The sequence below is a fragment of the Macrobrachium rosenbergii genome, chromosome 3 (assembly GCF_040412425.1).
Source record: "Macrobrachium rosenbergii isolate ZJJX-2024 chromosome 3, ASM4041242v1, whole genome shotgun sequence".
In the NCBI taxonomy this organism is placed as follows: Eukaryota; Metazoa; Arthropoda; class Malacostraca; order Decapoda; family Palaemonidae; genus Macrobrachium; species Macrobrachium rosenbergii.
In genome coordinates this window covers 50,912,085-50,940,029 of record NC_089743.1, presented here as the reverse complement: position 1 = coordinate 50,940,029, position 27,945 = coordinate 50,912,085, and the positions used below count along the sequence as shown (strand labels likewise).

At 36.6% G+C, this 27,945-nt stretch overlaps 4 protein-coding genes across 4 annotated transcripts; 3 read left to right on the top strand and 1 right to left on the bottom strand.

Moving 5' to 3' along the window:
- The first annotated feature begins 89 nt into the window (after positions 1–89).
- LOC136855587 (uncharacterized) lies at positions 90–1,614 on the top strand. The gene is made up of 2 exons (XM_067132683.1): positions 90–244; positions 374–1,614. Exons 1-2 carry the CDS (start codon positions 230–232, stop codon positions 1,064–1,066), a joined length of 708 nt encoding a protein of 235 aa, XP_066988784.1. The 5' UTR covers positions 90–229; the 3' UTR covers positions 1,067–1,614.
- A 9,808-nt stretch (positions 1,615–11,422) lies between these two features.
- Positions 11,423–12,910, top strand: LOC136828446 (neurotrophin 1-like). The gene is made up of 2 exons (XM_067086518.1): positions 11,423–11,554; positions 11,932–12,910. Exons 1-2 carry the CDS (start codon positions 11,438–11,440, stop codon positions 12,601–12,603), a joined length of 789 nt encoding a protein of 262 aa, XP_066942619.1. The 5' UTR covers positions 11,423–11,437; the 3' UTR covers positions 12,604–12,910.
- Positions 12,911–17,106: 4,196 nt separating this feature from the next.
- On the top strand, positions 17,107–18,588 carry LOC136828440 (neurotrophin 1-like). The gene is made up of 2 exons (XM_067086505.1): positions 17,107–17,196; positions 17,585–18,588. The coding sequence occupies exons 1-2, from the start codon at positions 17,182–17,184 to the stop codon at positions 18,254–18,256; spliced, it is 687 nt and encodes a 228-aa protein (XP_066942606.1). The 5' UTR covers positions 17,107–17,181; the 3' UTR covers positions 18,257–18,588.
- Positions 18,589–25,434: 6,846 nt separating this feature from the next.
- LOC136828435 (neurotrophin 1-like) lies at positions 25,435–26,796 on the bottom strand. Its single transcript, XM_067086494.1, is given in 3 exon segments — positions 25,435–26,064; positions 26,067–26,430; positions 26,661–26,796. Coding segments are annotated over 3 exon segments (687 nt in total). The 5' UTR covers positions 26,676–26,796; the 3' UTR covers positions 25,435–25,756.
- Positions 26,797–27,945: the final 1,149 nt, after the last annotated feature.

Below are 27,945 nucleotides of genomic sequence, written 5' to 3'. Positions count from 1 at the left end.
TTCACCCCTTCCCCCACCCCTCACGAACCCCAAATCCACCTCCTTACCTTCCTCACCTCATAATTTCTTCCCACAGAACAGGTGAAAGTAAAAGTGTCCGGGGCCAATGAGCTCTCGAGGAGTCACGTGACGTCACAGCCTCCGCTCCTATATATTTAGCGGAACTGGCAAAGGAGGCGCACATCAAGTCAGATACCAAGAACTCTCTCATCTTTTATTTCTGAGGAATATGGCGCTCACAGTGGTAAGTTGTTGCTTGGAGATTTCTAGTCGTTACTTGTTAAATATTTTGGTTGGGGTCATCCTGAGGTTTCTCTTGACAACATATTCCTCTTAGTGGTTCTGAACTTAGATTTTCATTTTCCTTCCGCAGTCAATACTTCTAGTCTGCGCCACGGCGGTGTTAGCATCTCATCCTCCCCCCTATGGACATCATCAACCTGCTTACGGTCATCACCAGCCTGCTTATGGTCACCAGCCATCCTACAAACACTCCTACTGTGATCCTACGAAAACCCCAGTTTGCGCCGCCAATTCATCCCTCACCTACTGCTTAGAAGATCCCGAATATCCCGAGTATGAGATCAAGGGCGCCATCAGTGCCGACTACCTCTTCGCCAAGAAGTACGCTGATATCGCTGACCAGTCAGCTGACGATCTCGTAGACATGGTCACTAAGGAACAAGAGGAGGGCTTCGATTACTCCTATTACACTGGTGCTTCCACTGGTCCCTCCCCATACGACGCCACCCACTGGGGAGGCCCTGAAGGATACATCTGCCCCTCAGACGTCGCTTACGCCATGCCCAAGCGAGCTCAGAACGTTGAGGGCAAGTGGCGCGTGATCGTCAACGACGTCCACTACTATACCCAGACTGCCCGTCTGGAGACCTGCCTGTTCCCAGAGGCCGCCTGCCGTGCCCTGGCTCCCTGCTACAAGAGCCACTGCACCCAGAAGTACGTCTACCACCGCCTTCTGTCTTATGACCCCTGCGACCCTTACAAGGGTCTCTTCATCGACATCTACAAGATGCCATCTGCCTGCTCCTGCCACATCCCAGCTTAAGAACCCGGCACCTCTCCGGATTCATACCTGCATATCCTATTCCTTAATCCCAAATACCACATCCTTTAAAAGCCCCCTCTTCAAAATCCTCCCTCAACCTTGCTTCCTAATCCTTAAAAAAAATTTCCCATCGATTCCATGATGTAGATCCCATCCCATCCTCCCCCACCCTCATCCTAAATCCATCCCTCATCCTTTCATCCTTACCCCACCACCCAAGCCTCCTTGGCCAAGTCTAGAATATTGACACTGTTTGTTCCTTTCTTCGACTATCCAGTTGGATCTCCCGGGGGGAAGCCCGCGTCACAGGGGCGTCCCCCCAGGACTCAAATGTGAGAAGCTCCCAAGAGACCTAGAGAACTGCTTTCTTTACGTACCGCCATTGACCATCTAACAGCAACCAGGGACAACTTGGGAATTTCTGCACCCCGCTTGGAGTCCAGATATCAAAATTTGTATTTCTTTCCTTTAGAATTTTTTCCTTCTTCCACTATCAAGTAACTTATGACACATGTGAGTGCGAGATGCTGAGAGTTCTTGTATTTATTTTTATAATAAAAAACAGAAAAAAATATTATTTGTTATTCCACCTTCTAGCTTTGATAGATACAAAAATATAAGGCTAAAGAAATGAGAAGAAAATAATTATTTCATTTGGAACCAGTTTTAAACAAACAAGTAGGAAAAATGTATTATTATTGCCGCAGATACAAAACTCTGAATCCATTCCAGCTTACTTGCAATGGAGAACTTTGTTAACAATGGATAGTAATTATTGCATAATATATTCACCTTAAGTATGTAGATCAGCAACTATCTGCAGGATGAGATCATTACTTTTAGAAGCAATTATAAATCATATGCCTAGGAAGACTCCAAGGTTCAGAATAACAAAAATATATCATTGAAATGGATTAACATTTAGATAACTTTTCTCCAGTTCTTTGAGTTTACTGTGAGAATTTCCTCTTTAGAACAAATATCGAGTCAATGAAATAAAATATTTTAACAATGATGCATGTTTCCATGCTAATAATGTCATTGATTAAAATTTTGAAATTAACAGAAAAGTTACTGAAGAAGGGTTAGTAAAATCTATCTATGGCAATAATTGACTTTTGGGTTACTCTCGTTATATTGGTAGACGCCTGTTAGTAGCCTGTTATTTATATATATATATTATATATATATATATATATATATATATATATATATATATATATATATATATATATATATATATATATATATAGAGAGAGAGAGAGAGAGAGAGAGAGAGAGATGTATATATATATATATATATATATATATATATATATATATATATATATATATATATATATATATATATATATATATATATATATATATATATATATATATATATATATATATATATATATATATATATATATATATATTTATATATTTATATATATATATATATATATATATATATATATATATATATACATATATATATATATATATATATATATATATATATATATATATATATATATATATATATATACAATATACAATACGCTAATTTAAGTCAGCAGTTAAATTTATTTAAAGGCCCACAGAAAAGCTCCCAAATAATGTAATTGGACTTTCGTATAGCGGTACTGTAGTCCAAATATTTTTTAATTTAATTTATCCGTTATACCGGTGTAACGATAAAAATAGATATAACTTACATTAGTTTGCTTAACAGGGCTGTTGAAGGAATGTTGCTCATTTACTGTTCTTTATTTGCCACGTATAGAAAAAAAAAAAATCAGCTAAATCGCGTTTTCCATAATATACACAAATGACTGATGACTAAATTACCTAACGAGAAGTTGTCGTAATATTTCGTAAAGCTGCTGTTGATGGCTGAATAAAGGAAAATAATTTATAAAACAGAACAGGTAAGGAAAATATTGAGCTTGTGTAAAAGAAGCAAACATTTCTGACGTATAGATAATTTTTTTTCCCAAACAATTTTGAGGGATTTAGCTGCGGTTATTGGGATGTGAAAGAAATCTGGGAATTGTTGAGATGAATTTATTTTGTAAAATATAAGTTAAAAAAAAAGGTAAAGGTAAAGATGCACGAGGGTATTTTGATATTGTGCAATCAGGTAGAAATAATAAGATAAGACACATTTGTGGATAAAGAGGAAGTTGGTTCATTAGTTATGTAGAAAGTGTTCAGCTGAAAATGTGATAAAAGTGTTTGTACGAAAGGGCTCAAAATGTAGGAAAAGTAAAGTTCTTGGAAGACAGGAGTGCATGGTGAAGTATATGCTGATGATAAAGACGTCTATATAGGTTTAAAAGGCAGCCAAGAGACTTTTTGTTTTATATGCTGGTGATTGAACAAATGAAGCAGTGAGCATTGGTTTTTAGTTTTCAGATCTTAAAAACTAATAAGGCTAGAGGGCATTCAAATTGGTATGTTAATCATCCATCCTCCAGTAATCACACATACCAAATTGCAGCTCTCTAGCCTCAGTAGTTTTTATTTTATTTAAGGACAGGCCACCACTGGGCCGTCGTTAAAGATGCAGGGGTCGCGGCTCATACATCATTATACCGAGACCACCGAAAGATAGATCTATTTTCGGTGGCCTTGATTATACGCTGTACAGAAAACTCGATTACGCTGAAAGAAACTTCGGCGCGTTTTTACTTATTTATTATTGAAAGGTATCCCCTACTAAAAACGGTTTAGGGTTAAAGAATTTGCACAAGAAGCTTGTTAACAAAGAGAAAGAGAGAGAGAGAGAGAGAGAGAGAGAGAGAGAGAGAGAGAGAGAGAGAGAGAGAGAAATTTCTCTTTGATTACATTTTATAATATTGCCATTTCTAGCCCTAATAACAGATTAATCTTCGCAACGAAATTTCTTAATAATTCTTATATATTTTTGATGAAACAGGTTTGCTTGACAGAGTAACAAAGAACAATTTAAACGGATATTGTCAGTAATTTCACCAGGAATTGTAAAATATAAAATTTACATAATTTGGTGATCATCACCTGTCTGAAGACTTTTTCCCCCACTCAGTCGTGTTAAGAATCAGACCATATGTCGCACTTTACATAATAATTGGGACCGAGACCATCGCAATATGGTGGAGTCTGTTTAAAGAAATCCACATTTGTTGTTTAAAAATATGTTTGAAGGATATTTAGAAATTAATGATTTGAACGCTGTAGGACGTCTCATTTAAATGCGAGTTTGGTGCAGTTGGTGATTAAGTAAAGTAAAGGAAGTTCAGGCGTGAACGTGGCAAGTTTCGTCCTGTAAATGGCCTAGATCTGAACGAGATGTGATCTGATAGAAGAGAGTAAAGTAAGTATACCTTAGTTTTACCAGACCACTGAGCTGATTAACAGCTCTCCTAGGGCTGGCCATATTAGAACGGTGGCTAAGAACCAATACTTAGCAACGGGACCTACAGCTTATTGTGGAATCCGAACCACAGTATAGAGAAATGAATTTCTATCACCAGAAATAAATTCCTCTAACTCTTCATCAGCCGGCCGCGGGAATTGAACTCAGATAATGTAGGTATATGAACGGGGTATAATGGAGACACGGGAAATATAGATTGCTACTGGTTAAGCACATTGCTTTTTGTCGCCATATTTGTGCCCATGATCAACACTATGGCCCCAACGAATATTACTATTCATGGTATGCACTCAACCTGTCCCGTCCAACAGGCCTCTTATCTTCGCAACTCCGTCACCTCTCACTAAAACCCCGTAGAGGGTAGTGCCGTCAGTGCACCTCACTGGGTTCACTGTAGACATTACTAAACGTTTTTCACCGCGTCCCTTCGGCCCCTACCTGCAGCCCTTTTCATTCCGTTTACTGTGCTTCCATTCGTATTATCTTTCTTCCATCTCGCTATCCACGCTCTCCTAACAAATATTTCATGGTGCAACTGCGAGGTTTTTCTCCTGTTACACCTTTCAGACCTACCTACTCTCAATTTCCTTTCCACCGCTGAATGACCTCATAGGTCCCAGTGCTTGGCCTTTGGCCTAAACTCTATATTCACTTCTCATTAAAACCCCAACCGGTCTGAAATCATGTCTCCTCAAACCTTTGGTTTCGGGTATTTTCTTCCTGATTACTTTTTACCTCGCTTGGCAAGGAGTCTACGGTAAGGTTTTGGGTGATAAAGATGCTGCTAGGAGTTAGTTTGGTTTTCCTGTGATAACATATAGTGAGAATAGCTTTTCAACACCAGTAGGGACTAACAGAAATACGCACTGATGGACATAAATCATGAACACACTTAAAACTTAGCGAATACTATGAAATATATTTCAGATATATATCAGTATGAATGAAATTTAGAAGACTCGTATCTCCTTCTATTGAGTTCAGATATTCATTAGTTTTTCTTACATTACCTTCATTTCACTATCAAATGAAAAATGGAAATACACCAGGAGTAAATGGGATTACAAATGAGTGACATGTGGTACAATGGTGAAAGTATGGATCTAGTAGCTAAATAGGGTGTATAAGGTATATCTGGATGAGGGGTTTTAAATGGTAAAACTGATAGTGATGTATCATAACTTATACCATGAAAGGGGAATAATAGGCTTTTAACTGAGATGGTAAGATAAATGACAGGTTGAACAAGGGGAAAACATTATGGATTTAGATAAAGAGGAGTGTTTGTGGGATTGCTTATCATGAAAAGGTTACATGAAAAGTTTGAAAGTAAATGAAAAAGACTATATGTGACACACATAGACCTCCAGAATGCTTATGATGGAATTGATGGAGAAACGTAGACCTCCAGAATGCTTATGATGGAATTGATGGAGAAACATAGACCTCCAGAATGCTTATGATGGAATTGATGGAGAAACGTAGACCTCCAGAATGCTTATGATGGAATTGATGGGGAAACGTAGACCTCCAGAATGCTTATGATGGAATTGATGGAGAAACGTAGACCTCCAGAAGTTTATGATGGAATTGATGGAGAAACGTAGACCTCCAGAAGTTTATGATGGAATTGATGGAGAAACGTAGACCTCCAGAAGCTTATGATGGAAATGATGGAGAAACGTACACCTCCGGAATGCTTATGATGGAATTGATGGACAAACAATGTAGAGTGTCAAGGATGTATGGGTTAGAGTATAAACTGCTGACAATGATAAAACATTCGATGATGGAATTATAGCATGTGTTAGATTTTGTAATCATAAAACTGATTGGTTTAGTGTGACAATGGGTTTAAACAAAGTATGCTATATCCCCTTAACTGTTTAGTATCTTTAAGGATGGAGTGATGAGCGAAGCCGGAGAAGGTGCGGTGGACGTACTGTAGGTGCTAAGTTCTGATATAAAAAGACAGGTTGTTTTTCGAGAGTGGAATGGCTGACGTTCTTAGCTGATACAGTACTTACTGATTGCGAATGATGAAGATAAACTGCAGATATTACTGAAAGAGCCTGAAAGAGTTTGCAAGAGGAAAGAGCTGAGCATAAACTTTAAAGAGGGTCAGGATATGATGGTAAATGGAACCAGGTAGAAGAAGACGTTAATGTTAGTATGTACTGCCAGAGAATGGAAGCGGTAGGTTCCAATAACTATTTGGTTGTAAAGAGTTTGGATGACTGTGGGGTGAGAATAGGAGTGAGTCGCAAAGTAGGCGTTGTACAAGTAGCAGGACTAGTTAAAAAACACTGAAAGGAAACTATGCGTGTCTATGGAAACCAAGGTTGGAATATATGAAGGAACTGTTGAACCAACTCTTCTGTATGGATGTGAGTGTGGATGTTACATGTGATTATAAGAATGATAATGGAATATGCAGAGATAAATTGTTCATATTATTTGTGGTATAAGAACAATGGAAAGGTCCAGAGATGTGGAGAGTGGTAAGAGTTATCTTAGGTGAAAGGACGGACGTGAGTGTTTGATGGAGGAAAGGAAGGATATCGACTAGGTGAAAAGAGTATACAGTTCGAAAGCTTTGGGAAGAAGGAGGAGAGGGAGACTAAGAAAGGGTTGGATAAATGGTGTGAAAGAAATGGTCTTAACATCCAGAAAGTAAGAGAGTGCATGCAAGATAGAAGTGAATGGTAAGCCTCCTATGTGGCTAGTATTATGGAAGTGGCTAGTGTTATGGAAGTTAATTTGCACAAGGGGTTCATCCTCGGTTCTGCAGTCCGTGCAAATGTGGCATTATTCAATGTCTTTTCTATTCTTGAGAGCCTCCCATTTTTTGGGAAACAGCTTGATGTTTGATAAATCACGCAAAACAGTGCTTGTACCGAGTCTTCATAACTCTGGAGCTGGGTTATTCATCACTTTTAAAAGGGGCTTATTCGCAGTGCGCATGCGTCCCCAAAATCTGTTTATGTGTTACAAGATATTTGAATGTGTTTATTCTAAGTGAATTGCTCGAAAACAATGGGTGTAGTATTTTGCCTATGACCTTGACTGGAAATTAATTTTTTGTAATGAAATCAGACATACAGTACATAAATGTTTTAACATAAAAGTTGAGGAAAGCTTAAATGAACATCGAACTGGTTCGTGTTGTCTTCGTTCTTCTTTGGCGACCATTACACGAAATGTGGTCAGTACAAAATTGCATTGTGGAAGGATTCTTGCATAAGGCAAATGACTTAATTCTTCCTGTCTTACGTTAGTCCTGTCTATGTAAGAGATGTGTTTGTAACTTGCCTGCCGAGGTGATGATTAAGTATTTTAGCGGTATGTAGAACCTCATTTTGAGGTCATTTACGGTTTTAATTATTTGATTGTGGGTGATTTCTACTTGACGTCATAATTAAGGTCAAGCGCAGTAGACATGTGAGTTTACGTCCCCCTCTTTTTTGTCATGTCGTTCCATTAAAGGTAATACCTATACGAGATGTTTTTATTTATTTATTTATTTATTTATTTATTTATTTATTTATTTATTTATTTATTTATTTATTATTTTATTTATTTATTTACTTATTTATTTATTTGTTTCTTTTAAATCTCCAAGACGATATTTTCAAAACTGTCCACAGCTAGAATTATTTTTAACTGAAGTATCCAACTGGAATCCATGTCACCTATTTTCCCTGTGGCTGGACTATTTGTAAATTGTACCCTTAGTGATGCATGATGCCTATATCCCTAAGCGGGTGTCTTTTTCTTTCTGAATTTCTTGAAATTTTAATTTTCGTATATAAATAAAACAGGTTTTTATCAAAGCGTCAGGATACAGTTCAATTTTTGAAATATCTTGTGTGCTCCATTTGTAAGTGAAAACCCTACGAAGAGCTATGAAGAAAATAACCTATACCATTAATTTCTATCAAAATTTGAGACCAGTGCGTTGCATAACGTAATTGTAACAATACTCTTAAGATTAAAGCTGTAGAAATATAATAACAATAACTTCTGTATACTTTCCTCTCACTTATTATGCATTCTTAATTAATAGTCATTATTAAGATTCAAAACCTTAGCAAAATACCACATTCACAGTTAAAAATCGAAGTCTGCTATACTTCCGAAGAAGCGAGAGCAGGTAATTAAAGCACTCGTCCTCCACTAGTGTCTTGAGGCGATACCAGATGGCAGCACCCCACGGATGCGCCGTAAGTGAAAGTACGTTGCCTCAGCTGATGCCTGCTATGGAGTAACGTATGTGACTGCGGTTTAGAGATATGATCTTGAAGAAATTATCCGCAACTCACGCTGTAGTTGCACACTATAGCACATTTTATGGCTATTTTATGGCTCTCTCTCTCTCTCTCTCTCTCTCTCTCTCTCTCTCTCTCTCTCTCTCTCTCACTGCACATACAGTTACATGCACAAACGCATATATGCTCCGAAGTATAGTGCTGCACATGTAAATGCAATGTAGCAATGTATGATAGTGTATAAATTCTCTCTCTCTCTCTCTCTCTCTCTCTCTCTCTCTCTCTCTCTCTCTCTCTCTCATTGCACATATAGTTTCATGCACAAATGCATATATGCTACGAAGTATAGTGCTGCACATGTATATGCGATGTAGCAATGTACGATAGTATATAAACGCATAGCTTCTACAATATTGACTTTTGTTTCATATTCGTAATTTCTGGAATTTTTTCAAAGGTCATTTTGAAGATGTACTTTCCTCCTCCTCCATATATATATATATATATATATATATATATATATATATATATATATATATATATATATATATATATATATATATATATATATATATATATATATATATATATATATATATATATATATATATATATATATATATGTGTGTGTGTGTGTGTGTGTGTGTGTGTGTGTGTGTGTGTGTGTGTGTGTGTGCGTGTAAAACAACCTGCAATTATGTACTTTGGAGAGATAATGTAATGTAGGCTAGACTTTTTAGTTACAATTTTCTACATCGGCAATTTTGTGTTGTCGTTTTCACATTGTCTGTAATTGACTAGGTAACCCGGAAACTTTACTTCACGAATAAATAAATTTCGAGCCAATTCAAAGTAGGTCATGACAAACACCAAAATAACTGGAACGATTCTCACAAAAATAATTTCTATTTGAGATATTCACTCATCCACGTTATAATCCACCGACTGGTGCTTGCTTCAAAAGCTAAACTGCCTTTCAAGAACACTTTATTCTGAATTCAAATATTTTTGCTTTAAGCCACAAATATATAATTATCATTACAAAATTAACCACCATGAAGGTTTTAGTTGAACATAAGGAGGGTTGGGTGACATTATTACTTCTAATTAAAAATTTTCTCCGTCTGCGCCATTGCAGTCTCAAATGTTTTAAGTAAAACTAATTAAATAGTATATCTTAACTTTCTTCTGTAAGCGTCCTCGTCTCTACCACAAGATATATCTAAAACTACGAATAATCTTCACGTCTTATTTTATCTGATTTTGATACTATCTTTATTCAGACATTAGTTTTTCCTTTAACTAGTCTGATAAAAATTCAGATTTATCATCTCTTTCGCACCTAAAGTTTTCCCTGTCCCTGATGTTCTATCACTTTGGTCTGCCGAGGCATGGTGATCCAGTCTTTAGGAATCATATGTATTTAAGTTTTTACATTTCTTCTTGTACTTATATCTTTCTTTTCCTGTGAGAGTTTGCTGAGAAAATAAATAAGTAACCTTTCTTTGTCTAAACAAAAAATTCTTTCGTTTTAGGCTTTTGCTTTTGTTCAACATTCCCTTTGAAACGGCCACAGGCAAAATTAGCCAACATTAAAACCCTTCAACAAACTTATCGCTTGCAAAATTAACCTTTCTGTTAAAAAAAAAAAAAAATACGAGTTCATCACTAAGACTACAAATATTTTTCCTTCATGTTCCTTTTTATTCCATCTTTGAGTTGTCTTTCATTCCATATATTCTTCACTGACTTTTGCATGGATAATATTTAACTTCTTATGACTCTCTTTACCAGTCTTTTTAGTCCTATTTATCTGTGTCAAACTTGAATAGGGAGGTGACAATTGTCCGATGTACCATCTTCTGTTATTTGGGTGTTGGTACTTCCATTCTCCCCTCTCTCTCTCTCTCTCTCTCTCTCTCTCTCTCTCTCTCTCTCTCTCTCTCTCTCTCTCTTTCCTCCTGCGATGCTCCTTTAATACCCAAATGAATATTTTGTAAATATAGAAGTTTTTTGCAATTTTGTCAGTCAGAGCATTTGGCCTAAGGCTGACTTCTTACAGGACATTGGAAGTTCTATGAACAATTTCCATCAACTGTGAAAAGCTGGGTGAGATTTTATGATCACCCTATCACTCACTTTTAAACAGCATTTTCATACTTAAAATGGTCATTTTTCCCTTTAACCGCATCCCTTTCAAAGTGAACTGTGAAACTCTTTTTTTTACTTACGTGAGATTCATTTATTAACATCTGGGTATCACTCAGATATTCACAGATCTCTCCATTTCTCTCCATCGAATGCAAATGCATACATATATACATTTATACAAACATACATTTACACACACATATATATACATATATATATATATATATATATATATATATATATATATAGATATATATATATATATATATATATATATATATATATATATATATATATATATATATATATATATATATATATATATATATATATATATATATATATATATATATATATATATATATATATATATATATATTATATATGTATATATATATGTATATATTTATGTATGTATGTATGTATATGTCTATATATCACTAAAGCCCTTGCATTTTGTTCAGCTCCAATTAATCGGTGAAAACAAATTCGTCCTCTTATGTTGCTCGTAAAAGTAAGGACAGGATGACCATTGGTTAATAAGTCATGACGTCACAGCCCCCAGCTCTGTATATAAGGCAGTCACGGGATGAGGAGAAACCAGAGTCGAACAGATACTCGGTACAAGAGCTCTCGCACTCACCCACTATGGCTCTTCTTTTGGTAAGGAGTGATGTTTAGATTCATGATATTCCTCGATTTACGAAGAAAGACGTGATTATCATAAACAAAAACAGTAAAATTTCACTAATACCGTCCGGAAAAAAACCACCTTTTTCCTCTTTATTTATTTGAGCATTTCCTTCGTCATAATACTTGTTTGTGCAGGTTTTAAACACAAATACACAAGAATCATAGAATTCCTTGTTTTTCCTCTTAATATCATTTAGTAATTACCGGACGTTGCTATTAACATCTATTATTGTACTTAAAAGAATGAAAAACCAAATTCTAGTTTAGTCCCTGTAATGTCTGTAAGTACTAAAACGAATGATTTTTATGATAAGAAATTTAGATTTATTCTGAATAAATTTTTTCAGTCGGTATTTCTGGCGTGTGCCGGAGTAGCTTTGGGTCACCATCCTCCAGCCTACGGGCATCAACGTCCATCCTATGGCCACCAACCAGCCTACAAACATTCCTATTGCGATCCTACTGCCACTCCTACTTGCGCAGCCAACTCTACCCTCAACTACTGCCTGGAGGACCCCGAATACCCAGAGTATGAGATCAAGGGCGCCATCAGCGCTGACCACCTCTTCGCCAAGAAGTACGCTGATATCGCTGACCAGTCTGCTGACGACCTCGTAGACATGGTCACTAAGGCCCAAGAGGAAGCTTTCGATTACTCTTACTACACTGGGGCCTCTACCGGTGCCTCCCCATACGACGCCACCCACTGGGCAGGTCCTGAAGGCTACATCTGCCCCTCAGACGTAGCCTATGCCAGACCAAGACGTGCCCAGAACGTGGAGGGCAAGTGGCGTGTGATCGTCAACGACGTCCACTACTATACCCAGACTGCCCGTCTGGAGACCTGCCTGTTCCCAGAGGCCGCCTGCCGTGCCCTGGCTCCCTGCTACAAGAGCCACTGCACCCAGAAGTACGTCTACCACCGCCTCCTCTCCTTCGACCCCTGCGATGCTTACAAGGGCCTCTTCATCGACATCTACAAGCTGCCCTCAGCCTGCTCCTGCCACGTTCCAGCATAAGTCGTTTCCCTCCTGAAGCTGCAACTCAGGGACACTCCTGAGGCTTCGCGCCCACGGCAGACCTACCGACGACCCCTTTACGACCTCATGATCTATCTCCGAAGCGTAGACGGAGGAGAAGCCCCGAGATGACTTGAGAACTGCTTTCTTCACGTACCACCAACTAGTCATGCCAGGGACTCCCGGGACGCTCCCCGCTGCTCCTCTTCTCTTTCCTCCTTCCTTTTCCTTCTTATTAACATTTCTCCTTCCACCAGAACCATGTGAGTTTAAGATGCGAGAAGTTATTGTACTATTTATTTTTTTCATTAAATAAAAATATAAAAACTAATATGAAATGTTTTGACAGAATCCTTTATACTTGTGGGTGTATAAAGTCTCCGCATATGAGAACTGCACTCGGCCTCAGTCGTGAAATGGACCCGCTCAGTGAATAGTGTATTCGGTGGGGTATGAGGCTGAATTTCAACAAAACAAAAGCACTGTTGATTAGCAGATCTCGTACAGATTTTCCACCCCATCCCCCCTTCCATCAGGTGGTTGGGACTTTGCTGAATGAGTCTGAAGCTTTAAATATTCCATGTGTAACTTTTGACTCACATCTTCCTTTTGCTAAACATCTAATGAAAATCTCAGCAAATGCCGCATGAAAGTTATGTATTGTTCGTCAGGTCTCATATATTTACAACAGTGATAAAATTAATGCAACCTGTTTTAGGTCATTTGTACTTCCTTTACTGGAATACTGTTCTCTGGTGTGGATGTCCGCTTCTTCCAGAGATTTATCTTTTTTAGGCAGAGTGGTTCGTGGTGGTAGGTTTCTGTTCCTTAATATTAACAGTTGTGATTGGACCATCGACGGATGGTCTCATGTTTGTCACTTTTTCATAAGTTGTATTTTGTTACAGATCTTTCACAATCACAATTGATCGCTGATCCCTGATCCCGAGAGCACGAATTTAAATTTGAATCGTCATTCGAGAGCAAACAGTGTCTGGATTCGTGCTAAAAATAATAAAAGAATGATAGTTAATGACAGCAGCACCATTAATGCAACAAATTGAGTTTTTATTTAAAAAAAAAACCCTGTATTCGCTAAACAGCTGTCGATGTACTTCTCAGTCTCAGAGGTCCTTTATTCCTCACACAGTTGGAGTATGGAACAGTCCCCCTGAGGATGTCGTGCAATTGGAACTTCAAAAGTTCAAGCGAAGATGCAATGCTTCACTACCCTAATGATATTCTCTTTGTATTTTAATACATTTTTATCTATTTATTAATTTATTATTTTATTTTTGCTTTTTAATAAGTGAGAGCTTTTCTTTCTGTATTTCCCTTTACCTTCTCTTACTTTCTAATGAACACCATGTTCTTTGGAAGCTTGAATTTCAGGTCACTGGCCCCTGTAGGCTTGTTCCATATGAATAGGGGTCATCTTCTGAATAATAGTAATAATAATAAGAGTTTGTAAGGCACACTAAATCTGACAAAAATTATATTTTCTATGGTATTCTATTGTAAAGGAAATATTCGCGGAAATCTTCTTTATAACTGTTGGTCAGTTTTCAATTTTGAAAATGCCCATCAAAAAATCTAATAAAACTATTTTGATGGGCATTTTTCCGTAACTTTGTTTTACATCTTTTTTTTTATTATGTATGATTTTTTTTTTCTCTACTTATATACTCATCAGTGTACGTCATTAGGATCGATTTCCGTTATATCGGTTTTCTGAACACAATAAAACACAATAAACTTTTTCATGCTGTGAAACATTGCTAAAAATTTAAGGATATAAAAAAAGTTGTATCCAAAGTTTTGTCAAATTCCTTGAGTCCCCAGTTGTATAATTTGAGATTTTTAAATTTTGAATTTGAGGCAAGTGGATTATAGCTGGAAATTTATTATAGGCTCTAACAAAGAAGCGCAAAATATTTCGTGAATAAATTATTTCAATTTATTAATTCATAAAATTAGACTGATAAAGAAAACTGAAAAGAATAAGCATAAAATAATTAAACTGTAGCGCGCTACGTGTAATTTTTTCATTAAGATGGAAATGACAAAAAACTTCAGCAATCACCTCGCAGTTTTGGAATTTCATAAATGCGTAGGTTTAGAAATTTATTAAATTAATTAAATGTATCATTTCGGAATGGAAAAGTTGACAGCAACATGTCAGCAGAAACTGCAAGCGATTTTCCCATGTATACTAGTATGAAAATGAGTGTGGTGTGGAGTTACTGATTTTGATGTAATTTTTTCTCCACCTGCACAAAAGCACAGTCCTAAACATTTAAAGTAAAACAAATTTGATAATATGACATAACGTTTGGGAATTTAAAGGAGCATGAGAGAGAGAGAGAGAGAGAGAGAGAGAGAGAGAGAGAGAGAGAGAGAGAGAGAGAGAGAGAGAGAGAGCAATTACTTCCAAGACAATGGGTAATAGCAATTACAAGACATAATATCTTTTTAAACTTGACATCGCCACGTAAGACTTAAAAGGCTAGTTAAGAGACTTATGAGAATGAATATTATTCATGCCAATGTGAGCAAAGAATTTTGTAAATAAAAGACAACTCAAAAGTTAAATAAGGAAGGACAGGAAATAGTAGGAGTCTCAGTGATGAATACAGGCACTGTTTTTTTTTTAATGAAAAACTCAGTCTTGATAGACGGGAAAGGGAGTATATGGAAGATCTGCCATTGGTCATTAAATATTATTCTTTTATTATTTTGTCTGCACTTTATGTGATTATGTTTTCCAGACACTAGTTTCTCTTAATCTATCTCCGATGACGATTCAAATTTACTATCTCATTCGTGACTCGAGTGTTACCTGACCCTAGTATTATCTTTTCATTCTGGTCTGCCCAAACAAGGTGATCCAGTCTGGAGGATCAATATGCAGTTAGGTTTTTACATTTCTTCTTGTGTATTGTTTTCTTTTGGTGGGAGTTCGCTGATAGACTACAGAAGTCAGATTTCAATGTTCTAAAAAAGAAAAAAGAAAAATTCTTTCATTTCAGCGTTTTGCTTTTCTTTAACGTCTCCCCCCTCCCCCATGAAAAGGCAACCTGCCAACATTAAAACCCTAAATTGTGTTACAGCCACCTACAAAATAATATTTAATGACCAATGGAAGCCCTTGGTTACATTTTCCTTAATAAACTTCTCGACTGGGAAATTAAGCTTAATTAAAAAAAAAAAGAACTCCCTGTATTCATTCCTGAGACCCCAGATATTTTCCCCCGTTGTTATTCCACGTTCGAGTTGTCTCTTAGTTACGAAATTTCTCACTGACAAATAATTAAATAATATTTAGATTCTGAATCAGTTTCTTTACCAGCCTTTTCAATGTTATATAACTATGGCAAGTCTCTCTCTCTCTCTCTCTCTCTCTCTCTCTCTCTCTCTCTCTCTCTCTCTCTCTCTCTCTCTCTCTAAGGATCCTTTTAACCACAGAAGTAACATTTTCGAATATAAAGGATTATCTTAATTTCGTCTGTCAGAGTACTTGGCCTAGAGGTAGTTACTAACTGGTCATCTGGAGTTCCATATTCAATTTTCGTTAGCTGTGAGGAATCAGTGAGATTTTACGATCCTCCTAGCAATCATTTCTAAGCTTCATTTTCATACTTGGGAGGGACAAGGTTTTTCTTCGGGAGGTGTGCTGTCAAAAGGACGTGTGTAGCTTTTTGACTCTAACAAGCTCGAAATAATAACCACCTCTGCTACCCAGCTTCTTCTTAGCTAAAGAAAATTGATCGTAGCACTTGTAATGTCCTTTGCAATCAGCTTTAGGATAAATACGGAGAATACTATAATAACTTCTATATTTCAATAGGTTACTTTCGGCGTTAAAGGAACACTGCTCAGAGAGAGAGAGAGAGAGAGAGAGAGAGAGAGAGAGAGAGAGAGAGAGAGAAATTGAGAGAAGAAATGAAAATATAGCAATCGAACACTGGACATATATATATATATATACATGTGTATACATGTGTGTGTGTATATATATATATATATATATATATATATATATATATATATATATATATATATATATATGTGTGTGTGTTTATGTATATATATATATATGTGTGTGTGTGTATATATATATATGTATATATATATATATATATATATATATATATATATATATATATATATATATATATATATATATATATGTATATATATATACACAGTACAAACATATATATACATATATATATTTATTATATATATACTTATACTTTATATATATATATATATATATATATATATATATATATATATATATATATATATATATATATATATATATATATATATATATATATATATATATATATATTTAATATATCAACAATAGGCTTAGAGGATTTTGTTCAACTCCAAGTAAAAAATGAAAACAAATTCGTCCTGAATGTTAATCGTAAAAGTAGGAGCAAGATGACCATTGGTTAATAAATCATGACGTCACAGCCCCTAGCTCTGTATATAAGGCAGTCACGGGATGAGGAGAAACCAGAGTCGAACAGATACTCAGTACAAGAGCTCTCGCACTCATCCACTATGGCTCTTCTTTTGGTAAGGGAGGATGTTGATTTTCATGATGTTCCTCGATTTACTAATAGGGATATGATTGTCATATACAAAAGCAGTAAAAGTCACTAATACCACGCTAAAAATAATCTTCTTTCGTTCTCCATTTTGTTTTATTGATGAAGGCTTTTCCGTAGTCAGTGCCCCTGTTTTCCACCGTTTTTTTAAAAAGTAGAATAGAAGAATTGTATAATTTCTTGTTTCATCTCTTTCCATCATTTAGTAATTACCAAACGTTTGGTATTAACATCTATTATTGTACTTAAAAAATGAAAAACCAAATTCTAGTTTAGTCCCTGTAATGTCTGTAAGTACTAAAACGAATGATTTTTATGGCAGGAAATTTACATTTATTCTGAATAAATTTTTTCAGTCGGTATTTCTGGCGTGTGCCGGAGTAGCTTTGGGTCACCATCCTCCAGCCTACGGGCATCACCCTCCATCCTATGGCCACCAACCAGCCTACAAACATTCCTATTGCGATCCTACTGCCACTCCTACTTGCGCAGCCAACTCTACCCTCAACTACTGCCTGGAGGACCCCGAATACCCAGAGTATGAGATCAAGGGCGCCATCAGCGCTGACCATCTCTTCGCCAAGAAGTACGCTGATATCGCTGACCAGTCTGCTGACGACCTCGTAGACATGGTCACTAAGGCCCAAGAGGAAGCTTTCGATTACTCTTACTACACTGGGGCCTCTACCGGTGCCTCCCCATACGACGCCACCCACTGGGCAGGTCCTGAAGGCTACATCTGCCCCTCAGACGTAGCCTATGCCAGACCAAGACGTGCCCAGAACGTGGAGGGCAAGTGGCGTGTGATCGTCAACGACGTCCACTACTATACCCAGACTGCCCGTCTGGAGACCTGCCTGTTCCCAGAGGCCGCCTGCCGTGCCCTGGCTCCCTGCTACAAGAGCCACTGCACCCAGAAGTACGTCTACCACCGCCTCCTCTCCTTCGACCCCTGCGATGCTTACAAGGGCCTCTTCATCGACATCTACAAGCTGCCCTCAGCCTGCTCCTGCCACGTTCCAGCATAAGTCGTTTCCCTCCTGAAGCTGCAACTCAGGGACACTCTCTGAGGCTTCGCGCCCACGGCAGACCTACCGACGACCCCTTTACGACCTCATGATCTATCTCCGAAGCGTAGACGGAGGAGAAGCCCCGAGATGACTTGAGAACTGCTTTCTTCACGTACCACCAACTAGTCATGCCAGGGACTCCCGGGACGCTCCCCGCTGCTCCTCTTCTCTTTCCTCCTTCCTTTTCCTTCTTATTAATATTTCTCCTTCCACCAGAACCATGTGAGTTTAAGATGCGAGAAGTTATTGTACTATTTATTTTTTTCATTAAATAAAAATATAAAAACTAATATGAAATGTTTTGATAGAAAGTCCTTTATACTTGTGGGTGTATTGAGTTTCTACTTGTGAGAACTGCACTCGGCCTCAGTCGCGAAATGGACCGGATCAGTGAATAGTGTATTCGGTGGGGTATGAGGCTGAACTTCAGAAAACAAAAACACTGTTGATCAGCAGATCTCACAGATTTCAATTTGAGATGTTTTGATAGAGAACCCCTAGTAATTATCAATAAAAATTATAAGGAATACTAAGAATTAAAAGTAACACTGTTTATTTCTTAGGTAAAATGCTATTGAAGGAAATTTTGTTCGAAAGCTGTTCGATTGTTGGGTATTGGGTTTTATTATCAAGAAAGTGGAATTAAGTACTTGTCAGAGTATACTTACTGGGAACGGTTTCTGTAATATTCATAATATCTATCGTCACTCTGAACAATAAAGAGTTAATAAATGATTTGAAAGAAATGACTCATTAATTTATAGTTATACTACAAAGGGATTTCTAAAGATGTGTTAATTTCCCAGAATAGCCAGTTGTATAATTAGAGATTCCAATATTTCGAATCTGATAAAGAAAATGGAAGGGCATGTATGTTAATGTAAACGAAAATGTTTATGCAGCGTATTTTTTTATCATTACAATACAAACGATGAAGTGAACTTAAGTGATCAACTTGCAGTTGTGAAATTTCATAAGCTCGCAGGTTATGAAAAATTTGAAACGTAATTGATTGTATACATTTCAGAGTGAAAAATAAACAGCCCACATGAAAGCAATTTTGTCATGGATGCTTATAAAAAATGAAGTGCGATCTCTTACTGACAGTCATCTGCTTTATCTTAAAGCATCATCACTTGGCATCAGCTTTATGTGTTTTCATTCTATAGAAAGTTAGTATTAGGATTCTACAATAAGCTGTAGGTCCGGTTGCTAGGTAACCAATTGGTTCTTAGCCATGTAAAATAAGTCTAATCCTTCGGGCCAGCCCTAGGAGAGCTGTTAATCAGCTCAGTGGTTTGGTTAAACTAAGGTATACTTAACATATGTGGGATTGCTAAAATAGGTCACAAAACTGCACGTGACTTGATATATGAGTCAAAACCAAAAGGAAAAAAGTGCACATTTTCGTGACTTGATATATGCGTACAAAACCACTGGAAAGGAGAAAATTGGACCCAGCATTTTCGTGAAGAAATTAGAGGAATTTATTTCGGTGATGGAAATTAATTTCTCGACATTTTCAGGGTACCCTGAGGTAACCAGTTTGTAGCCACGAAAATTTCTCCTTTCTTGTGGTATATTCAGTGGGATAATAGGATGAACTTCAGGACACCTAATGCGTCATTGACTAGCCGCTCTTGTACCATGCTCCGACTCTCGTGGTTCCCTGTGCATAAGGGACACTGTATCTATTCGTCTTGAATAAATGACAAATCGTATTTGGATCTAAAGTTTAAGTCTCATATGCAATAACAATAAAAAAAATGTCATTCTAAATGCTACCTATAAATACAGAGAAGATGGCATCGATTCCATTAAACTCTGTGTTTTATTCTACTGAATACTGGAATATTATCTGGATGTTACTTAATTATCAAGACATTTATTTTTTCCTACGTAAAATGGTTGTAAATCATTTCCGTCTTTTCCGACAATGTTAACTTATGATTTAGATTGTAGTCGAAATAATGCTAGTACGACCATCATCCTTAAGTTTATTTACAAAAATGAACACTGCTCATTTTCGAGTCTTAGGTCAGTTTAGACTATTAATTTCGTAGAGGGCCAACTTCAGCATTCTGCTGACGTAACATGATGTCCCGGTTCCCTGTTCCAGATATTTCTTATTGCTTACCGAAAAAAAACTGGGAAATAGTTTCCTTGGCATGTTGCAGATGGTGGTGCTTATAAAGTTAAAAAAGAATATTTTAAAAAACCTGTATATTATCAGCAGCATTTTCTTCTCTGTATATGATATATATATGTATATGCATATATATTATATATATATATATATATATATATACATATATATAATATATATATATATATAAATATATATATATATATATATATATATATATATATATATATATATATAAATGAAATATATATATATATTTATTTATTTATATATATATATATATATATATATATATATATCATATATATATATATATATAAACAAAATATATATTTGTATTTCTTAGTATAACATATATATATTTATATATTATATATATATATATATATATATATATATATATATATATATATATATATATATATATATATATATATATATATATATATATATATATATATATATATATATATATATATATATATGTGTATATGTGTGTGTGTGTGTGTGTGTATGTATATATGATGACCGGCTATTTAATGCATTGCAAGTTCAACAATAAATTTTTTTAAATGGGTAGGATTGGTCATATATATAATAATAATAATAGCCGGAGTTTCATGTTAGTTCATTAGCATTTAGAAGGAATGTGGTAAGACGATCATAATTGAGTGAATGAAGTCTACGGGGGTTACTCATACTTTCTCAACTTAAATTAAGAAACCAAACAATGAAAAACTTTGTCGTTTTCGTCTTTGAAGACCTTTTCGCATCCTGTTTTATTTTGAGCCCAATTATATAATATATAGCGTAAGTTGCATAAAACACCTTGACTGTTGAGGGCCCAAAGATCGGAAGAATGCTTCTCGAAAGCTCGTGTTTGCTCGTTATGTAATGTATTCTTGTCACCAGGGATAAACATGGATTATAAATCAAATTTTATTAAGAAAATAAACACAACCGATCATTTCCCAACTTATGCAGGTATCGCTCGCGTTTGCTCGAAACCTTTGATAGAGTCTCCTTAGCCCTGGTCTAGCCTAGTCCTTTCAGCCAAACCCTTACTTAAATAAGCCTTCATTTCTTCTCGTAAGTAGGAGGTAGTGCTATTAATGTATTGCACGTGGTGCACTGTAGCCATTACTAAAGGTTGTTAGTTCCTCATTGGACGGGTTGGTATTGTTCTCGGCTAGCTTCTGCTGGGCCCGCGTTCGATTCTCCGACCAGCCAATGAAGAATTAGAGAAATTTATTTCTGGTGATAGAAATTCATTTCTCGCCATAATGTGGTTCGGATTCCACAATAAGCTGTAGGTCCCGTTGCTAGGTAACCAGTTGGTTCTTAGCCACGTAAAATAAATCTAATCCTTCGGGCCAGCCCTAGGAGAACTGTTGATCAGCTCAGTGATCTGGTTAAACTAAGGTATACTTAACTAAAGGTTGTTTGCAGCGTCCTCTCGGCCTCTAACTGCATCTACTTTTTAGCCATTTACTTTACCTCCATTCCGATTCATTTCTTTAGTCTTCCTGCTCAACCACTCCAATTCCCTATTTTCACTGTCTTATGCATTGAATGGATGAAGATGCCCTAGTAGCTTGACTTTGTATCCGAATTTTCATAGACCAATCAATCAATCAGTCATCCCTACGTATCGTTAACCCTCCTCAAATTTCTCATGTGACTAAACTATTTCTTAAAGTTATGTGTCCCTGGTGAATCCCTCTTCGACGTGTTCTCTCTATCATTTTTTTTATTCTTATATTAATGACATGATTCAGATCCCTCCTTTTTCTGGTGTTTTCATTCTTATATACCACCCCTTTTCTTCCTCTGCTATTTTTGAAGGCCGGATCTTAGTCTCGTTCAATCCTGTGTGGTCTGATAATGAAGGTCCAGAGCTACAACCTTTAAACGAGCAGTATTAATAAACCTTAAGATTAGAAAACATTGTCAAAAAAAAAAAAAAAAAAGAATTTTATACCTGGTGATATCTTTTCGTTTGTTATAAAAGGTGGAAGTTAAAAATTTAAGATTTTTGACAAACGAAATATTAAAAGTTTCCCATTCAAGATTAAGAGGTTTCCTTTATATAGTAAGTACATATTGAATAAGGATATAAAGATTAGTACTAAGTAAAAACGTAAGAAGTAACGCGATCCTTTTATAATCCTAAGGATCTTTATTTAAAAGGATGCCATTAATTCATTCAGCTACCTACTGAGTATACATATTCATCTTCACAAATACCTAGGAACATGATGGATTTACCAGTTTCTTATTGTTGACACCGGATTCGTTGTGCACAGAAACCCTCACTCACACACGCACACACACACACACACACACACACACACACACACACACACACATATATATATATATATATATATATATATATATATATATATATATATATATATATATATATATATATATATATACATACAACACACACATATATATATATATATATATATATATATATATATATATATATATATATATATATATATATATATATATATATATATATATATATGTGTGTGTGTGTGTGTGTGTGTGTGTGCCTTTACGTCAGTATTCCTTGATCATGGGCCATTTTTTCCATCCGGCGTCTCAGCAAGTCTTTAAGGATGAGGTTACTAACTCTATAGCCCTTTCTTGACGTCAGAAAACGCTGTCTCCGCCCCTTCCCCCCTTCCTTTTTTTTTGCAGCTGGATGGCCCGGTATGCCGGAATCGAACCCCAAACCTAGAAAAAGTTAGCCGAAATATGTACCATTCAGCTCCTGACCCAATTATGTGTAATTAGCTATGCCTTTCTTTTATTCCTTGTAGGGTGACTCTAGAACAGTGTTTCTTAACCTGGGGTACCAAACCTTAAACCTGGGGGTACGAGACATGATAACCAGTGCAATGTACTGTATATTTACCATGAGAAAGACAAAAGCCAGAAGCCGTTTGGATGGAAGTGATGACATGCGTCTAGCTCTTTCAAAGAATGAACCTCGTTTGAACATCATCATTAATGAGAAACAACAAAAAAAAGTCACTAAAAATGTGTTGGTGTGCACTATGTAGTGTTACTCATAATTACTGTTATAATGGTCATTCGTTGTATCCTTCTAATTGACACTTTTCATTTGAAATAAAAAAGTACTTTTGTTCAGTAATTGAATACATCTAATAATTTCTCAGCAAGGTTTGTATCACTAATACTTTTCGTATGTTTATATTGTACTTGTATATGGGGGTACGAGAAAATTTTCTGAGGAGTCAAGGGGTACGGGCACTGGAAAAGGTTAAGAACCACTGCTCTAGAAGGTGCTGCCTACAGCGAGTACTTTAGGACGACTTACCAACCACCACTCCCTGCGTCAACGATGTCTGGCTAGTCACCCATCCAAGTATTGGTCAGACTTAATGGTACTTCACATTGTCGATCGGTTAATTTGTGACCTATTTTTTCTTGGTTTTTTGTCTTTCACGACTACAGACAGGCTGCATATTCAGAAAGCTCTGTTTCATATTATGCTCCAGATATCGTTAATTATATATTATTATAATGTGACAGAAGTTTACTTTGTGTTAATATTCATAATTTTATAAATAAAATGTGAGACATCTAAAAATGAGACTGATCAATAACTAATGGATTCAGTAGATGTTGTAAATTTCCCAAGTTTATTCATCGCTCTCTGTCTGTCTGTCTGTCTGTCTGTCTGTCTGCCTCTCTCTCTCTCTCTCACTCTCCCTCTCTGTCTGTCTGTCTGTCTCTGTCTCTCTCTCTTAGCATCTTTGATCCCTGGGTATAACACCTGTACTAAAATAATAATGTATTCGTTTTTACTGTTGTTAAAGTTTTCTTGTAACATTATTCTAGTGTCTATTTGTCTGTCTGTCGCTGGGCAGTTGTTGCTGTTAAAAGCAGTGGTCTAGAACAAGTGTCTCCAAGTTCCATATTGTTTTTTAAAATGACAATAAAAAAGTCCAACAAACCACTGAAAGGTTGCAAGATGATGTGTAACCAAGAAAAAGACTTGTCAAAAACTTATTGTCCTCTGTAGATGATGCAGACATTACAAGATAATTCATGCAAGATACCCTTTTCTTGCACGGACCAAATAAGGAGCCAGTGAAGTGGATTAGGGGTAAACAAATGATAAAAACTGTAATAATGGACTTGTCAAGAAAAAGCTGACAAATGGGACAAATAATGCTAGATACTGAACTTAAGAATAAATTGAAATACTTTGGATACATGTTTACATTCAAGATTAAAACTGACAAGGAAATACATTGTAGAATTCTTGCTTAAAATAAGTACTGCAATGATTTGCTTCCAGTCAGGCAGGGAATTAAAAAAATAGAGCAATCAAACTGAGATAACATACAAAGCTATTTATAAGCGCCAGACTTGGATTACTACTTGTCTCAATCAAAGCAGCGTATTCAAAGGACTATTGGTGGTGCTAGAATTAATCGGGAGATGTTCTCATCTTGATTATGTATTTTTTTCAAAAATCAAAGCGACCCTTTCATGTGTTTAGTGAAAGATTTTAAAAACAACGTGCTGCTTCAGCATCATTGTCATCATATTTTTAACATAGTCATCATAATTTTTCTTTAATAAACTTCCTTAAGTAAAGTGGAGTTAACCGAAATGCCTTTCACCTAATTATCTAATTATCTGGGAATAGGTAGTTAAGAATCGGTAAGAGGAAAAAATAAAACAATTATATGGGAACTAAGTAGAGAGGGAAAAGTAATTATGTGTGAATTGATTGTAATAGTGTTTGCTATTTTTTCGGGATACTTACAACCCTGAGTTTCAGAGTACACTTACTGCTTAGCTATCATATAACACAGAGAGAATAGTATTGAAGAAGGGAGTAAAACCTCTTTTGAATAAGGGAATTAAATTGCTTTGTCGACCAAACCAGAAACCGCACAGTCTTGTAAACATCAGAGAGGAAATTCAAAACATGACCTGAAGAATTTTTTTTATTAGAAACAATAAATAGTACAATAACTTCTCGCATCTAGCACACATGGTTATACAAAAGAAAACGAATAAAAGGAAATGGGTTAAAAAGTGAGAGAAAGTGAGCAGCGGGGAGCGTCCCGGGAGTCCCTGGCATGACTAGTTAGTTGGTGGTACGTGAAGAAAGCAGTTCTCAAGTCATCTCGGGGCTTCTCCTCCGCAGGGGGTGGGAGATGTTCAACAGCATAAAGGAGGTGTCGGTAGATCTGCCGTGGGTAGCGGGTATCAAGGATTCGTCCTGAGGTATCTAATCTTCAGCTGGAAAATACTTAGGCGGGGACGTGGCAGGAACAGGCTGAGGGCAGCTTGTAGATGTCGATGAAGAGGCCCTTGTAAGCATCGCAGGGGTCGAAGGAGAGGAGGCGGTGGTAGACGTACTTCTGGGTGCAGTGGCTCTTGTAGCAGGGAGCCAGGGCACGGCAGGCGGCCTCTGGGAACAGGCAGGTCTCCAGACGGGCAGTCTGGGTATAGTAGTGGACGTCGTTGACGATCACACGCCACTTGCCCTCCACGTTCTGGGCACGTCTTGGTCTGGCGTAAGCTACGTCTGATGGGCAGATGTAGCCTTCAGGGCCTCCCAGTGGGTGGCATCGTAAGGGGAGTCGCCGGTGGAGGCCCCAGTGTAGTAAGAGTAATCGAAAGCTTCCTCTTGGGCCTTAGTGACCATGTCTACGAGGTCGTCAGCAGACTGGTCAGCGATATCAGCGTACTTCTTGGCGAAGAGATGGTCACCGCTGATGGCGCCCTTGATTTCGTACTCTGGGTATTCTTCATCTTCCAAGCAGTAGTTGAGGGTAGAGTTGACGGCACATGTAGGGGTGGCTGTTGGATCACAGTAGGAGTGCTTGTAGGAAGGCTGGTGGTGTCCATAGGCAGGGCGTGGGTGGCCATAGGGCGGCGGATGAGAACCAAGAACCACTCCAACACACGCCAGAAGTACCGACTGAAAGGAAGTCGTAGGATTGCCGATGGTCATTACAAATTTGCCTTTAATACTACGTACCACGGACAGCAACTATATAATTCAATACTATACCAAAATACTTCATGCCCAAAGACATTCGGAATAATAACTTATCTTTCATTGATCCCCAAAGCTAGCGCCATAAATACTCTACCAGTTACTTCATACCCAAAGTGATTCGAAACTATATTTCATTTTTCATTACTCACCAAAGCTAGAGCCATGATGATGCTGTAGTTGCGAGAGCTGTACTGCAGAAACAAGTAACAGTTCCTCCTTATATACTACCCGACGAAGGTTGGGCAAGGGACTAGGGACCTTCTGTTTGAGGGCGGAGCTTTGCAATCGTCTGTTCACTTCAGAATGAAAGGGAATGTTATGCAATAGTCTGTGTCTCCAGACGGAAGACTTTCTCTCTCTCTCTCTCTCTCTCTCTCTCTCTCTCTCTCTCTGTAGCTACCTACTTGAAAATGTCTTTATTCTTAATATACACATTCGCTAGGTTCTCTTTCTTTCTCCGGACCAGCTCGTCAGTTTGCGTGTGACTTTTTATTTATAATTTGGAAGGTTTACCAGGCTCTCCTCTCTCCAACCACCCGGCCCCCCCCCCTCTCTCTCTCTCTCTCTCTTTCTCTCTCTCTCTTTGATTTAAGTTTTCTTCGGTTCATTTGAATTTTTTATTCATATTCATTTGATTAACGATTCTCAGGAAAAACTACACATCTTTATAATGAATAAAAACCAACCTTACGAGGAAACATTACTTTGACTTCATACATCATTACGGCCTCAGAACATACGTGGTAGCTATGAAAGAGAGAGAGAGAGAGAGAGAGAGAGAGAGAGAGAGAGAGAGAGAGAGAGAGAGAGAGAGAGAGAGAGAGAATATTGATATAATATCCTTCAATCAAGCCTACATTAGATTAAGCCAGGGAAAGATAATAAATTTTCTTATGACTTTGGGGACAATACTGTCCCCTTGGGAAATAATAATAATAATAATAATAATAATAATAATAATAATAATAATAATAATAATAATAATAATAATAATAGCGATGAAAAATCCACACTGATGCAAGTTTAAATACACATTTAAAAATATGTGTATTTACACTTACATCAGTGCGGATTCTTCTCCCATTTTATTGACTTATGTGATTGTGAGATTTAATAATAATAATAATAATAATAATAATAATAATAATAATAATAATAATAATAATAATAATAATAATAATATCAACTCCAGTGTTTCACTACCTTCTCTTGCGTAGATAATAAAGACTGCTTTATTATCTATTTCTCTACCAGATTATGAACACTGGCCAATTACTGTCTAATATTAACGCGGAAAAGAAATGGAATGTAAGGAAGACTGAGAAGCCGCAATGTTAATTCAGTTCATATTATGGAGCCATCCTATTTAACAGGATCTCTTTAAGAGAGGTCTACTTCCTTCTAATAATAATAATAATAATAATAATAATAATA

Excerpts from the sequence above, each read along its gene's own strand:
- LOC136828446 (XM_067086518.1), top strand. The coding sequence starts at position 11,438 with ATGACGTCACAGCCCCCAGCTCTGTATATAAGGCAGTCACGGGATGAG. Across the intron at positions 11,555-11,931 it reads CCACTATGGCTCTTCTTTTG|TCGGTATTTCTGGCGTGTGC; the intron begins GTAAGGAGTGAT and ends AAATTTTTTCAG.